The sequence below is a fragment of the Cnephaeus nilssonii genome (genome assembly GCF_951640355.1).
Source record: "Cnephaeus nilssonii genome assembly, chromosome: 12".
NCBI lineage: Eukaryota > Metazoa > Chordata > Mammalia > Chiroptera > Vespertilionidae > Cnephaeus > Cnephaeus nilssonii.
The window spans coordinates 46,737,270-46,751,983 of record NC_137083.1 but is presented as its reverse complement, the minus strand read 5'-3'; the positions used below and the strand labels follow the sequence as shown (position 1 = coordinate 46,751,983).

Below are 14,714 nucleotides of genomic sequence, written 5' to 3'. Positions count from 1 at the left end.
GACCAGTCCTGAGACACTCATTTCAGGACATTCTTCCCAGAAATACAGACATCCTCACACCAGATGAGGCCCTGAGGAATCAGAAATCATTCAATCCCTCTCCCCTCCCATGCCCTAAAGCCTATATACATACATATATACATATATACATATATACATATATACATATACATATATATATATGTGTGTGTGTGTATATTACACACACACACACACACACACACACACACACACACATACATACTAGAGGCCTGCTGCACAAAATTCATGCACGGGTAGGGTCCCTAGCGGCTGCCGGCTGTCCTATGGGGCCTTCCTTCATTTCTCACTGCCCCCTGGTGGTCAGCACACGTCATAGCAAGTGGTCAAACTCCCGGTCGGTCGAACTCCCAAGGGGACACTGTGTGTGTGTGTGTGTGTGTGTGTGTGTGTGTGTGTGTGTGTATATATATATATATATATATATATTGATTTTTAGAGAGAGGAAGGGGGTGGGCGAGAGAAAGAGAAACATCGATATGAGAGTGAGACATCCATAGTCTGGCTCCTACATGCCCCCTACAAGGGATCCAGCCTGAAACTTGGGCATGTGCCCTGACCAGGAATTGAACTGGCAACCTTTGCACGGACGATGCCCAACCAACTGAGCCATACCAGCCAGGGCAGGCATCTTGTTTTGAGGTGACACTGGTGTGCGACAACCTCTACCACCAGCACACAAGTCCAGCCTTGATCCTGTATGTCCTATCTTTACTGGCAATATAGACACGGGTCTCTCGTGGGGTGCTGGGAGCCTGGCAGGATGCTGAGGTAGAATTCATAGAGTCAGTGGGGAGTCAGGAAAACAGTGTCCAGAAATTGGTTCAACTCCTGCACATCTGAGCAAATCTGAGCCAGCACTGGGACTTTGCCTATCAGTAACCAGGGGGACCATTTCTCTGCTTCCAGGCCCTGTCCCAATGCTGGACATAGAGGATCTCATTGGACTCCAACCCCTGGAACTCCTGCCTCCTTCACTGCATAGTGGGATCAGAAACCCCACCTGGGGGTTGTCGCAAAGAGAAAATGAGCAAATGTATGGAAAGTGGCTGCTTGTGATCTGGGTGCCAAGTGGGGTCCAAGGCTGAGAGCAACATTAGCATGGTACCTTGACGTTACCCTCCTGCTTTCATTTGGGCCATTGCCCTCTCCTGATTGCACTTCCACGCGGGAAAGACTCTAGTCTCTGGCAGTGGTGGAGGGTTGGGATGTTCCGCCCATGTCCCAGCCTCCTGTGCACCTGTCTCCCGTGCACCTGGTGCCTTCTGGTTCAGAGACTCCGCAGGGTTCAGAGGATGCCTCTTGCTCTCACAGATCACCCCCGCCCCCATAGGAACTCTGTTCAGTTACCACCATGCCTTCTGCACCATCTTATAAAACATGTCATGTGGCCCTAGCTGGTTTGGCTCAGTGGATGGAGCATCGGCCTGCGGACTGAAGAGTCCCAGTTTGATTCCAGTCAGGGGCACATGCTCAGGTTGCAGGCTCAATCTCCAGTGGGGGGTGTGCAGGAGGCAGCAAATCATTGATTCTCTCTCATCACTGATGTTTCTATCTTTCTCTCCCTCCCCCTTCCTCCCTGAAATCAATAAAAATATATTTAAAAACCCCAAAAAACATGCCAGTGTCTCATTCTCTGTTGTCTTTTCTCCCATCGTCTTTCTCCTTGTGACCTTACAGCTTTTTATTCTTTTACTGTCGTTTTAACGAAGTTATAGAAGGGAATAGGGATAACCACATTATATAACCACGCGTTTAACCAGAGTCTGTGAGTTACTTAAAAAGAAACATTCATAGGTAACTCCTGGCACCTCAGAATGTGACTATATTTGGAGCTATGGACTTAAAAGAGGTAATTAAGGTAAAATGAGGTCATATGGATGGGTCCCAAACCAATATGACTGGTATCCTTATAAGAAGAGATTAGGACAAGGACAGAGGGAAGACCATGTGAGGTCACAGGGAGAACTCCGCCATTAATAAGCCAAGGAGAGAGGCCTCAGAAGAACCAACACTACTGACACATTCATCTCAGACTTCTGGCCTCCAGAATTGTGAGAGAATACATTTCTGTAGTTGAAGCCACTCAGTGTGTGGTCCTTTGTAATGGCAGCCCTGACAGACTTACACACACAGAGGAGATCCTCTCTGAAGACCTGGTGCTATGCACTCAACCTGATTATTTGAAAAGCCGTTTTTGTCTGTGTGACACACTGATCAGGTGCTTTGTGAGCAAAACGAACATGGTTAAGATGACTAATATTAAGCCAAAAATGTTTGCCTTATTGAGAATAAATGTTTAAATCCTATAATTTATCCTAAAAAAAGATACACAATCAGGATGCCACTTATGACGTTTTAGTGCGGCAGAAACTGAAATTTGGATTTCAATGGGTGTGAGGCAGGATAGTAAGAAGCTAGGGAAATTCCTAGACAAGTGGAATAAGGGAAACTGAGACAAAATGATTAAATAATAACATGAAACCCCCAAAATAATTAAATAAGGCCAAACTATTTGAGCAATTTACAGTCAGCTAAGGAATCACAAGTTTTTCTATTCCCTAACCAAGGACACTTAGGAACAAATGGTTTTCCATTCCAGACTGTCCTGGGACAGAATGTCCTAGGTCCTGGTCCTTCTTCAATTGATGACATTCTTTAAAATTAAACTAACAGAAAATAACCCCTGACCCCTCTGTATGCACATTTTTAAGAAGTTGATTTTAGAGAGAGGAGGGGCGAGAGAAACATGGATCGGGAATTAAACTGGCCACCTTTTGGAGTGCAGGATGATGTCCCAACCCACAGAGCTACACTGGCCAGGGCTCTATACACACATTTTGATTAATTAATATTTTAAAGGACACACCTGAAAAGCTAATAAATATTCTGTTAAGATCCTCCCCTGAGACTCCCACTGGGATTCCATCCAGCCAAAAAAATATAAAAAGCCTCAAGACAAAGGACCCACTGTTTGCGCTCACTAAAGCACACCCACGCCTTGTATTTCTGCTGTTTTTCTCCTAAACTCTCAGGGACCCCAGGATACTTGCAACTAGGGGAGCAGTGGGCAGTGGCCACTTGTCCTGGGCTTACCCCCTGAACCTGTCTCCAAGGCCCCCTTTTTCTCCGACTTCCCAGTGAGCTCATTTCTTTAACTGTGGCTTTTATTTCTTAGAGAGCCAAAGCAGCCCAGCCCAGGCTCTCTCCCATCGCTTTTTCTATCTTAAGCCCTTCCTTTGTTTCACTGTCCCCAGCTTTATAAACACACTCTCTACATCACCTGGACGCGTGTTGGGAAATCTTGTCTACACAAAGTCAAGAACCCACACTCTGACAGTGGGCCCAAGGCAGACCCACTCCAGGCCCAGACCCCGCCGGGTAACAGATGCACCTTAACAATAGCATAACATAATATTTACATTTTAGAATTGTGCTCTTTCAAGGAAATTCAGCAAACTAACCAAAGGCACTTTCACATTTATTAAATACATTTAAGAAGTCACTTTCATGATTGAAAAATATTTTCCCAAATCAAAGTGACCAGGAGGCAAATAACTAAGCTGCAAGTCTCGCAGACCCCATGAGCTCCTCAAATCTCACTCAAAGACCTACCACTAGAGGGAAACAGTGAGCATGAGCTAGGACTCGGTCCTTTAAACTTAGGAATTCCCTAAGGCTGTGGAATTATTTTTCTTACATACTTGTGGTCACCTGTGATCATTTTTTGACTTCTGGTTTAACCCTAAGAACTTCTCTTTACTGCATCTGACTGATAAGTCATGCCAATTTGTTGTAACGGTTTTACACCCAGATGCATGTTTGTTAGAGCTGGGAACCAGCACAGGCTTGGATAATGAGCGGCACCTCACCAGTGGAAGAAGGCACTGAGGGCAGTTTAGATGCTTAGGAAAGGAAACATTTTTCAAGCTTCAAAAATGTTAATTTTACTTAGTATATTATTTATTGAATGTAGTAATGTTATAGACTGTTATTATGTAGTCAACATGCTATATTGTTGGAATTTAGAATAACATCCACAAAATAAACCATAAATACTGTTAAGAGAAAACTCATTTGTAATGCATTGAAAGTTAACCAATTCTGAGAATATTGAGACTTCACTGGCCAACTCTGAAGGCAACAAATTTAACAGTGACCCAGATTTGGTCTTAAACCTGTCAGAAGGCACCAAGTAAAGGCCAGGTTCACACTCTGATTCCTCCAAGTCACCAAGTGGTTTTATTGGAGAGGAGTCTGGAGAGGAATGAGCCAAGGTTAGAGATCGCATTTTTGTTGGTGGAGAACATGGACAGATGGCTTTCGCAACAACAGCACACCCCACTCACAGGAAACAAGACACTTGAAAATATACCTGCTTTTGTTAAACTACAAAGACTGCGGAGATTCTGTTTAGAATTTCCTTGTGTTTCCAAATCAAGCTTGGTGTTTAGTAGATTTTAAACCATGAACAGTTACACACTGGCTTCTAAATTCATCTTTTTAATTAAGTTGAAAAAGATATAATTTGATCCCAGTCTGGAATTGAACAAGACAGAGCATTGTAATAATAGATGGGACTTAACCTTAAAAGGGTATAAATGTAGATTTCTAGGTAAAGTCAAGTACTTTCTTTCCTGACTGAGACACCAGGAGGATTTGTTCCAGCATTTTCTTGCAATGTCTGGTCCTAAGACCAAATCACCACGGGTTGGTAAACGTCATTGCCAGGGAGGGGAGCACCCTCCTCTCCCGAAGGAGCCACAGGTTCCCTAAAGGATCCTGCCTTCCAGTTATTCTGGAATAGTGTTCCAGATGAAAGAATATGTTTAAGGCACTGCCCCCAATGAGTCCTTCAAATGAGAGAGTTATAGACTCAAATTTTCTTTTGAGCCTCTTGCTCTTTACCTCGTTCACATACTGATTTGAACTAGCAGTTCTGCGGGGCTCCCGACACCGGCTCAACAAGCAGTCGCCCAGGGAGAGAGTCTGAGGTGAACATTGGGCTCAGGCTGCCTCTTAGGCAGCTTCGTGTGGTCTAATCAAATCCCCTTAACCACGGGGTCAAGCTCTTTCATTTCCTCACTCATTTGGTCCACAAACACTGGGTACCCACCCTGGGCCTGACACTTTCCAGGGCCTGGCTATGTGGTGGTTAAAAAGACAGGACAATCCCTGCCTTCGTGTGACTTAGGTTGTGGTAGCTAACTAGACAAAAGACATCTAAATGAATAAATGCCTAAATAATTTCAAGTAGGTGATAAGTGCTAAGAAGAATAGTAAGACCAAGTAGGGGAGGGGGGGTTTGAAGGTGATGGGGCAGGAGTGGGTGGTAGGCTTGTCTATGGGTTAATCCTTAGAACTGTGAATGTTATATGGCAAAAGGGACTGCAGACGTGATTAAAATAAGAATTTTGGGAAAATAGAATTAAAACACAAAATTGCCTACCCAACCAAGAAAGCTCCCCACAAAGGTAGAAGAGAAAAAACACACAAAACAGTTTTATTATTGAATAATCATCACACCAGAATGAGATGCACATCACAGGAAGTCCGCCAGGAGATTGCAAAAACGGAAAGAAATCTCACCTGTTACACAGCCCAGCAGGTGCAATCTGTTACGCACACGTTCTCCAGGTACACTGTCACTAGTCCTCCGGGGAGAGGACTTGACCATTTGTCACACAGAGTTCATCCTAGATTCACCTGGTAATGGGGGTGTTAGTTAACTGCCTTCATCCAGAGGAAAAACACACTTCTCATATCTTTATGACAGGAGGTAGTTTTGCAGCTTGGAGGCAGGTATCCACCCAGGTTAGGGTCCCAGCCTCCCATGGGAACTGGGAGACAGGGCCCTGTCTCCCTTGATATTTACATTTCAAAGAGATGGCTTCCAGGTCTCTGAGAGAGACACTCCTGGGTTGTAAAGCTGACAAGAGGCTTATGTATACATACGTCTCGAAGAGACAGAGAAAAATTCACAATGACAAGTATTCTAAGGAAAGGGTGGTGGCTGTGGGGAAAGTCTCTCCCCTTTTTGCACCAGGAATGCAAACTTGTCTTTCTTAGTTTTAACTTGCATTTGCCCTTACAGCTGTCCTGGATGATCTGGGCAGGCCCTGGATGTAAGGGTCCTGATAAGAGGGAGGCAGCGGGAGATTTGACCACAGCAGAGACAGAAGACAATTCTCTGAAGAGGGAGAAGGGCTCCAAGGCATCCACGGAATGCGACTCTAGAGGCTGGAAAACAGTCTCCGTTAGAGCCTGCCGACATCTTGATTTGGGCCCAGTGAAACTGACTTTGGACGTCTGACTTCTGGAACTGCCAGGGAATCAATGTGTGTTGTCTTAAGCGACCACGTTTGGGGAAATCTGTCACAGTAGCCACAGGAAGACACAGGTGGGAGGGTCATGTTTTGAGGAGAGGATATTTGGACTCCAACCTGAATAAAGTGGAAGACTGACCCTATAAAGCTCTGGTGGAAGAGCATCCTAGGCAGACAGAACAGCAACTCCAAAGGCCCTAGTGGAGGCATGAGCTGCTGAGGCTGGGACAGTGTCCACCAGGACCCCGATGGCATGGAGCTGGAGAGGTAGGCATGGTCAGTCCAGATAGAGCCTGAGAGGCTGTGGCAGTGGTTTGTGATGTTTTCAAAATGTGACATAAGCCAGTTGATCTATGTTTAAAGGGTTAATCTGGTTCGGGAGACGGAGCTCCAGGGCAGCTGTGCAGGGGCCAGGTGGGAGCAGTGGATGTGGGGAGAGGTGAAAAGTGGTGAGCAGGGCCTCACAACCCTACAACCCTGGTGCTGGTACAGGAAATCTGAGATCCCTACTTGGTTTCCTTTTGACCAATTACGTTCTTTTTCTTTTGGAAAAACAGACTCCTGGAACTAGATCTGCAGCAGAAAGTGTCCGGTGCTGCAGAGTTAGGGCTGACATTTGATCCCAGTTGAGGGCTGCTCTTACGGGGTCCATCCTTGCCAGGCCCTCTGTGTGCGTTGTGCCTTTAAGGATATTCTTAGAACTGCAGCAGTAGAAGCACACTGATCTTTTCCTGAAGAGTTTCCACATGACCTAGCGAGACTGCTCTCACCTGAGATGGGCAGTCAGGGCCTTGCTCAGGGTGAGCCTTGGCTGCTGCCTCTCCAGGTCCCCATGCTGAGAGGGCTCCAGGAATGGAGGCCGCAGTGACTGTGCCAGTGTGAGGCCCTCCCAGCAGATGTGGCCTCCACCAAGGTGAACGTGGTCACGTGTGCTTTCTTCCTCCTTCCCACACTGCCTGAAAACACATGGAAGAAGCTCGGTGAGCTTCCTAACCTGCCTTCAGGATGCTGTCTGCAGCAGGAGTTGACAATAAAGTAAGTTCCATTAGAATGAAGTTTTCCTCTCTTCTCTCTGTTCCCTAGTCTCCTCTAGCTTGTCAACAGCCATCCATTCAGAAATTGTCAACGAGCATTTGGTTTTATTTCATTTTAAGTACTAACCCAAGAGACATTGCCATCGCTAACCCAGGGTTATAAGGCACTGTGGAAGAACAGCGTGGACCATTTCTGCCTGGCTCACGATCAGGCCAGCACCTGGCGCCATGGCAGATGGTGCACACTGATTAAATATTTGTTGGATGTATGAACGGGGCCTGAAACAGCCTGTTTCCAATAGGTGGATGGAGTTTTCCCTCTTGCAGACACAGAGCTGCTTCTAAACAATACTTGGACATCTTCATAGAGCCTGGAGAAATGAAAGATAAATCTATAATGACATAGAAAAACAGAAACATTTGAACAACTTATTTGTACATTTATGCTGACATTAAGAATCATGTTATAAAATGGGGGGGAAAATTCATAGCAGTGTTAAGTATAAAGGGCAGAATACATCTTTACAAAAGCATTATCCCAATTACTAGTATGTCCAATATGCATAGATAAGCATTGGAGGACACATACCAAAATATTAAATGTAATTCACTCTAGTACGAGATTTTTATATTCTATTTCCTATTTATGGAATAGGTTTTTAAAGTGTTTAAAATATTGGTACAATTGAAAAACGGCCTTTGTTGGAAAGCATGAGACTGTACGAGCCTGGAACACGCAGGAAGTGTTTTGTTTGGAAAGCCAAGGCCACCTGCTAGTGGGTGAGTCACCGGCGCAGGCTCGCACCTGCCTCCGCACTCGCCAACCTGCTGCCTCGTGTTTCCAAACGGAATGCCCCGAGGCGAGAAGCGAGAACGGCCCCACGCCCCGCGGCCACGGGCGACAGAACTCTTCTCTCTGCTCATTTCTGGAATAGAGGGCATTCCTTTTTCAAAGTTCACGCCATCAGGCGTTTCCTGTCTCCGCTTCTGATCAGACTCATGGGTGGTTGTCAGCGCGGCTCAGACCCCTTGGAGGTGCCGCAGCACGGCCAAGGTCAAGGCGGCCAGAGAGTGAAGGGCGTGGCGGGGGGGGCGGGGGCGGGAGTGCCCTCTGGAAAGGCTCGGGCGAGCTTGGGGCCTTTAGGAAGCCCACGAGGCCGAGGCCGAGGCCGGGTCTGGCTGAATGACAAGTCCAGCCACGCGGTCGCGCTGGGACGCGCGTCCTCCGTGGGGACAAAGGGTCGGGAAACTTGAGCCGGGCCCGTTCCGGAATAGCCGGGCTGTGGTCGCCATGGCAACGGAGTCGGGCCCCCGGCGGCCTCCCCCAGCCGGGCCCGCGAGGGGGCGCTGGGGGCAGCGACGGCCCCACTTTGCGGGCAACGCTGCCCGTCCGGACCCGCTCCTCCCTCCCTCCCTCCGACCGCGGCCGCCGGCCGGAGCCCGAGACTGACCCTCGGCAGCTTCTGTAGTCACGTGGCGCTGGGAACCGGCGGGGCGGGGGGGTGCGGAGCCCGGGCCTGGCAGTGGTGAACTCGAACCAGCTGCTGTCGCTGCGGCGGGTGGGAGCGAGCGCGGCTACCGGCGCCGGCTCTCTGGCCTCATGGACGCGCAACGCGCTTCCACGCACCCGGCGGGAGAGGTTCGTCCCGGGCAGGGCGCGGGGTTCCACGCGGGCCGTGGCGGGGGCGGCCCAGCCTGCCGGGCGCGTGACCGTGTGCGCGCCGTGTGGGGGGCACCAGCCGACCGAAGCGGGGGGTTGTGGGGGGCGGGGGAGGGAGCTGCGCACCTGCGCACAGGCTCCCGGAGGTGCTCTCTGCGTGGGGATCCGAAAGGGCCCGCTAGGGGAGTGCGGAGCCGTGGGACGGGGGACGTGCGCGGGTACAAAGTGGGGGTGGGGGTGGGGTCTCCACGGCCCTCCGCCACCCGGGACGCGCGAGGGGCTGCTGACCAGCCGTGGGCACTGGCTTGCCTGCGCAGCCCCTGGGAGCCGGGCCTGGAATTCCTGTTGGGAGGAGGGCGTGGGGGAGGGGAGCCAGCAGGGATTCCAGAGTTGCTGCGGTAGTCCGGCCTTTGGCCGTCAGCGCGGAGAATTCGTGCTGTGACCTTACCCGTGGAGGCAGTGACCCCCAAACGCAGCTGTGTGCTTCCTTGGTGCAGGGGACACCTTTACTTATTAATGTGGTAGCCGTTAAGGTCACTCTGCCGGCCGGGCGTGGGGCTTGGGTGGGGGAGGGGGTTGTGGCTGGCGAGGACACAAAGATGACTGCCCTGGCGCAGCGCAGAGCCTCATGCTTGTTTTCTCTCCCCTCCCCACAGGTGAGGCTGGCCTCTCTGCAGTCAGAGGCCTGAGCTCTGCCATGGGGGTAGGGGTGTCATTACTCCTGCAGTTTTCTCTGGCATCTGGGGGCTACCAGAGTGCGGGCCGAAGCAGGCGCTACAGCCGCAGAAGCATCCCCAGGAGCATCCCCAGCAGGAGCTGGAAAAAAACGCATCTCCAGCTCCACAGTCTCCAGGGTAGAGTCCGGCCTTCTTTATTGGGGTCCCAAGCCATTCCACAGCCCCAGTGCTCAGGCCCCCCATCCCTGGAAGGAAGGGTGCCTGGGGGGGAAGGATCCCATTCTCAAATCCTGGAGCCTTCCCTGCTCTCAGTCTGGCCGCTGGGAATGAGTCATGTCTGTGATCCTCAGAGGAGTGCAGACTCTAGGGAATTTAGGAGGATGTGTCTGGAGCTTTTGAGCAGGGAAGTGAGGGTCCCTTAGGAGTCTAACCTCCATCCACCCTTTAGTGGGCTTAGGAGGCTGTCCTGCAGGAATCTGGGCTCCCTGGCATTTTGGAGTTACTGAAAATGGGGCAGCCCTTGCCAGGGTTGGGACAGGACTAGACATAATCTCTTCTTCCCTCCCCTGCTCTTGCCCCAATAATCCCTTCCACCCAAGGGAGGCAGCGCCGGGGCCCTAGGTCGCTGAGGGGAGCAGGTTGTGAGTGTTCCTTGGATTTGGGAGAGCGTTCCTTCCTGCAGTGTCCTAATCATGCATGTGTGGGTGGAGGGGGGCAGATGGGCCGAATGTGGGCACAGTCTGGTCAGGCGGTGGCCTGGCCTCTTGCTGAGAGTAGCATCCAGCTCCCCTCCTGTTCCCAGCAGGGCTGTTCTCACTCCCTCTCCTGGCTTCTCCCCTGAGAGACTGAGTTAGGGAGGCGGAAAAAGCCTTCTTGTGCTGTGATTAATATCAGGGAGAAGATAATAGGAATGAAAGGCTATAGCAGTTTCTCTGAGAGCATTACAAACCCGGGTTTTAAGAGGAAAGAACACTGGCCTGGGAGTTTAGACCTGTCCCCTAATCCTGGTTCTGTTGTTGGTTTACTGTGTCCTCTCAGGCCTGTCTTATCACCTTTTATGCCTCAGGGTTGCTACATCTATCAAACAGAGAGCCTAATGTTTGCTCATCCAGCCTCACAGAGTTGCTGTGAAGCTGTTGTGGCAACAGGAAGTAGTAGGGACAGGAGAGGGCAGCAGGGCCGCATTTGGAAAAAGCACGAAGCACCGCAGAGAGCGGCGACATGCTTTCTGGAGAGGCAGAAATGCTTGTGCAGCCAATATGGAGTGTTTACTCCATGCCAGGCACATGGCGGCCTTGAGGGGGATTCTAAGAAGTGTCAGGGTCAATAAAGACTCGTGACAAATATACTTGAAATGTGTCTAGAAGCCCAAGATTGAACTAATATAGAAGAGTAGCCTAGATTCAAGGGCTCTAGGGATCCAGAGCGGGGAGCTCCCTCGGGCTGGGGTGGCAGGGGAGGAATGGGGGCAGGGCGAGTGGACCCCTAGTGTGACTGTGCTTTTCCACCCACAGCAGAGGAAGAACCGATGCTGGAACGACGCTGCCGGGGCCCCCTGGCCATGGGCTCGGCCCAGCCCCAGCTCCTTTCTGGGCCCTCCCAGGAGTCGTCCCAGACTCTGGGGAAGGAGCCCCACGGGCTGAGGTTACAAGGTACCTCGGCAGCCCAGCCAGGCAGCCAAGCTCCGGGTCGGGTCCATCGCTGTGCCCACTGTCGCAGGCACTTCCCCGGCTGGGTGGCCCTGTGGCTTCATGCCCGACACTGCCAGGCCCGGCTGCCCCTGGCCTGCCCGGAATGTGGCCGTCGCTGCCGACACGCCCCCTTCTTGGCACTGCACTGCCAGGTCCATGCGGCTGCCACTCCAGACCTGGGCTTCTCCTGCCACCTCTGCAAGCAGAGCTTCCGAGGCTGGGTGGCCCTGGTTCTGCATCTGCGGGCCCACTCGGCTGCCAAGCGGCCCATCGCCTGCCCTGAGTGCGAGAGACGCTTCTGGCGACGAAAGCAGCTTCGAGTGCATCTGCGGAGGTGCCATCCCCCTACCCCTGAGGCCCGGCCATTCATCTGTGGCAATTGTGGCAGGAGCTTTGCCCAGTGGGACCAGCTAGTTGCTCACAAACGGGTTCATGTAGCCGAGGCCCTGGAGGAGGCAGCAGCCAAGGCTCTTGGGCCTCGGCCCAGGGGCCGCCCGGCAGTGACTGCCCCCCGGCCCGGTGGAGACGCCGTTGACCGTCCCTTTCAGTGTGCCTGCTGTGGCAAGCGCTTCAGGCACAAACCCAACCTGATTGCCCACCGCCGCGTGCATACGGGCGAGCGGCCCCACCAGTGCCCTGAGTGTGGGAAGCGCTTCACCAATAAGCCCTACCTGACCTCACACCGGCGCATCCACACTGGTGAGAAGCCCTACCCATGCACCGAGTGCGGGCGGCGCTTCCGCCACAAACCCAACCTTCTGTCTCACAGCAAGATCCACAAGCGGTCCGAAGGGTCCACCCAGAGCGCCGCCAGCGCAGGGAGCCCCCAGCTTTCAGCCGGTCCCCTGGAGTCTTCAGCAGAGCCCCCCACAGAGGCTCCACTGAGACCTGCCCAGGAGCCTGTCCAGGAGCCTACCCCCGAGCCTCTGCTGGAGGCCCCCGGAGAGGTCCCCCGGGACCAGGCAGAAGGCCCCCCATCTCTCTACGGCTGTGATGACTGCGGCAGGAGCTTCCGGCTGGAGCGGTTCCTGCGGGCCCACCAGCGGCAGCACACGGGGGAGCGGCCCTTCATCTGCACCGAGTGTGGGAAGAACTTCGGCAAGAAGACCCACTTGGTGGCCCACTCTCGGGTCCACTCAGGGGAGCGGCCCTTTGCCTGCGAGGAGTGTGGGCGCCGCTTCTCCCAGGGGAGCCACCTGGCAGCCCACCGGCGTGACCACGCGCCCGAGCGGCCCTTCGTCTGCCCAGACTGTGGCAAGGCCTTCCGCCACAAGCCCTACCTGGCGGCCCACCGGCGTATCCACACAGGTGAGAAGCCCTACGTCTGCCCCGACTGCGGTAAAGCCTTCAGCCAGAAGTCCAACCTGGTGTCCCATCGGCGCATCCACACTGGCGAGCGCCCCTACGCCTGCCCCGACTGCGACAGGAGCTTCAGCCAGAAGTCCAATCTCATCACCCACCGCAAGAGCCACATCCGGGACGGCGCCTTCTGCTGTGCCATCTGTGGTCAGACCTTTGACGACGAGGAGAAGCTCCTGACCCATCAGAAGAAGCATGACATCTGAGGGCAGGGGCATCGTTCACGAGGACGTGATGCAGCGGGGCCACAGGCCTGCGCTGCTGTTGGTGTAGCCAGGGCTGGAGAGGCAGGCCCTGTTAGAGAGGGAGGTCAGCCTCCACACCTTAGGCCAGGGAGCCCATGCAGAGCACAGGGGCCCGGCCTGCAGCTGGTGTTTGCTAAGGTTTCCTCCTCACTGTCCTGTGCCCTGGAAAAGTAGCAATAGCACCTGTACCCACCCCTTAGTGTCTGTCCTCCGCTGGAGGGGCTACCGGTGGACAGGATGACCCTTCTCTGGTGTTAACGCCTTAATGTCCCTGCCTTTTATTTTGAGCTTCAGCTTGTTTTTGGAAGTAGGTGTGGTAGTCCTTAGTAAAGAGCGCTTGGGAAGCAAAGCGGACCAGCTGGATATAGCTGGGGAAACCTGTTGGCCTTGTTAGGCAGCCCTGGGAGGTGAAGCCAAGCTGCTCTGACCTATCCCTTCCAGCCCTCCCACCTGCCCTGCATTGGTACCCAGTCTTGGAGAGACCCATTTACTGTTAGTCTTGGCTTCCCTCCCTCCCTAAAGGTCAGTTCTGGTTTCTGCACAGGTCACCCCATTTGATTAAAAAAATATGTATTTTTTTATTGATTTCAGAGAGGAATGGAGAGAGAGAGAGAGAAGCATCAGTGATGAGAGAATCATTGATCGGCTGCTTCCTGCACACCCCCTACTGGGGATCGAGCCTGCAACCTGGGCATGTGCCCTGACCTGGAACCTAACCATGACCTCCTGGTTCATAGGTCAACACTCAGTCACTGAGCCACACCAGCCAGGCCCCATCTGACTCTTTATCCACCACCCTCCCCATGCTTAGAGCACCCCCTGGCTGTCAGCAGTCCTGTGTCCAGGGTTTTGTCTAAACACCCCAGTCATCTTCCACACCTTCCAGAACCCCACATGTAGAAGGATTGCCCGGCTGATATTGGAGGGAGATAGGGGTGAGTTTCCTTTCCAGCATTTCTAGTGTCTGGATGCCTAGCCTCCGCTTGAACACTTAGGTGACAGTCCCCACCTCCTGAGGCCCTGGTTCTATTGTAGGAAAATTCTAATTGTTAGAAGTTATTCCTTATAATGAATGAAATCTGCTTTCTTATAATTTCTACCTATTGGGCCTTGTTCTATTCTCTGGAACTAAACAGAACTACCATCCTCCTTTTCAAATTAGAGAATAAAGATTTGGTTTTAGCACTGTTGGCTGAGAAGTGTTCCTTTCTCCCTGTAGCTGTGGTGTTGGGAGGAGGAGGGGAGTGCTGGGGGGGGGGGGGGGGGGGGGAGAACTTGGTCGCAGGCCAAGTGCCCCGACTTGAGCCCCTCTGTCCCTGCTTGAGCCCCTCTTCCCCAGAGAAGGCCAGGCACACCCAGCAAGAGGGGCAAATTCTCTAGGGGTTCAGCCTTCTGTGGGTCAGGTCAGACTTGTTGGGTGCCAGTTATTGGGGAAAAGTTCTGATTTGATTTTGTCTTGCAGTGCCTCCCTGGCTGGCCTGCTAGAGTTCCCTACATCTGTTACTGTGGACGCTTCCTGGTACTGTTGTTTCATACAAATAAGATTGCCTGTTTTTGACAGGTATCAGTAGGCCATTTTCTTTTTATTTTTTTCTTTTATTTTTTTTAAATTTCTTTATTGATTAAGGTGTCACATATTTGTCCTCATCCCCCCATTCCCATCCCACACCCCTCCCCACGGAT

General features: G+C 52.1%; 1 protein-coding gene across 4 annotated transcripts; it reads left to right on the top strand.

Annotated features, from left to right (window-relative positions):
* The first annotated feature begins 8,330 nt into the window (after positions 1 to 8,330).
* REPIN1 (replication initiator 1) lies at positions 8,331 to 14,216 on the top strand. Of its 4 annotated transcripts, none has more exons than XM_079785905.1 (3): positions 8,331 to 8,453; positions 9,716 to 9,913; positions 11,254 to 14,216. In XM_079785905.1, the coding sequence occupies exons 1-3, from the start codon at positions 8,399 to 8,401 to the stop codon at positions 12,990 to 12,992; spliced, it is 1,992 nt and encodes a 663-aa protein (XP_079642031.1). In that variant the 5' UTR covers positions 8,331 to 8,398; the 3' UTR covers positions 12,993 to 14,216. The 4 variants fall into 4 exon arrangements, with proteins under 4 accessions (XP_079642031.1, XP_079642030.1, XP_079642032.1 ...); XM_079785904.1 differs by having other exon boundaries at positions 11,251 to 14,216; XM_079785906.1 differs by lacking the exon at positions 8,331 to 8,453 and adding an exon at positions 8,891 to 9,038 and having other exon boundaries at positions 11,251 to 14,216.
* The last annotated feature ends 498 nt before the right edge of the window (positions 14,217 to 14,714 follow it).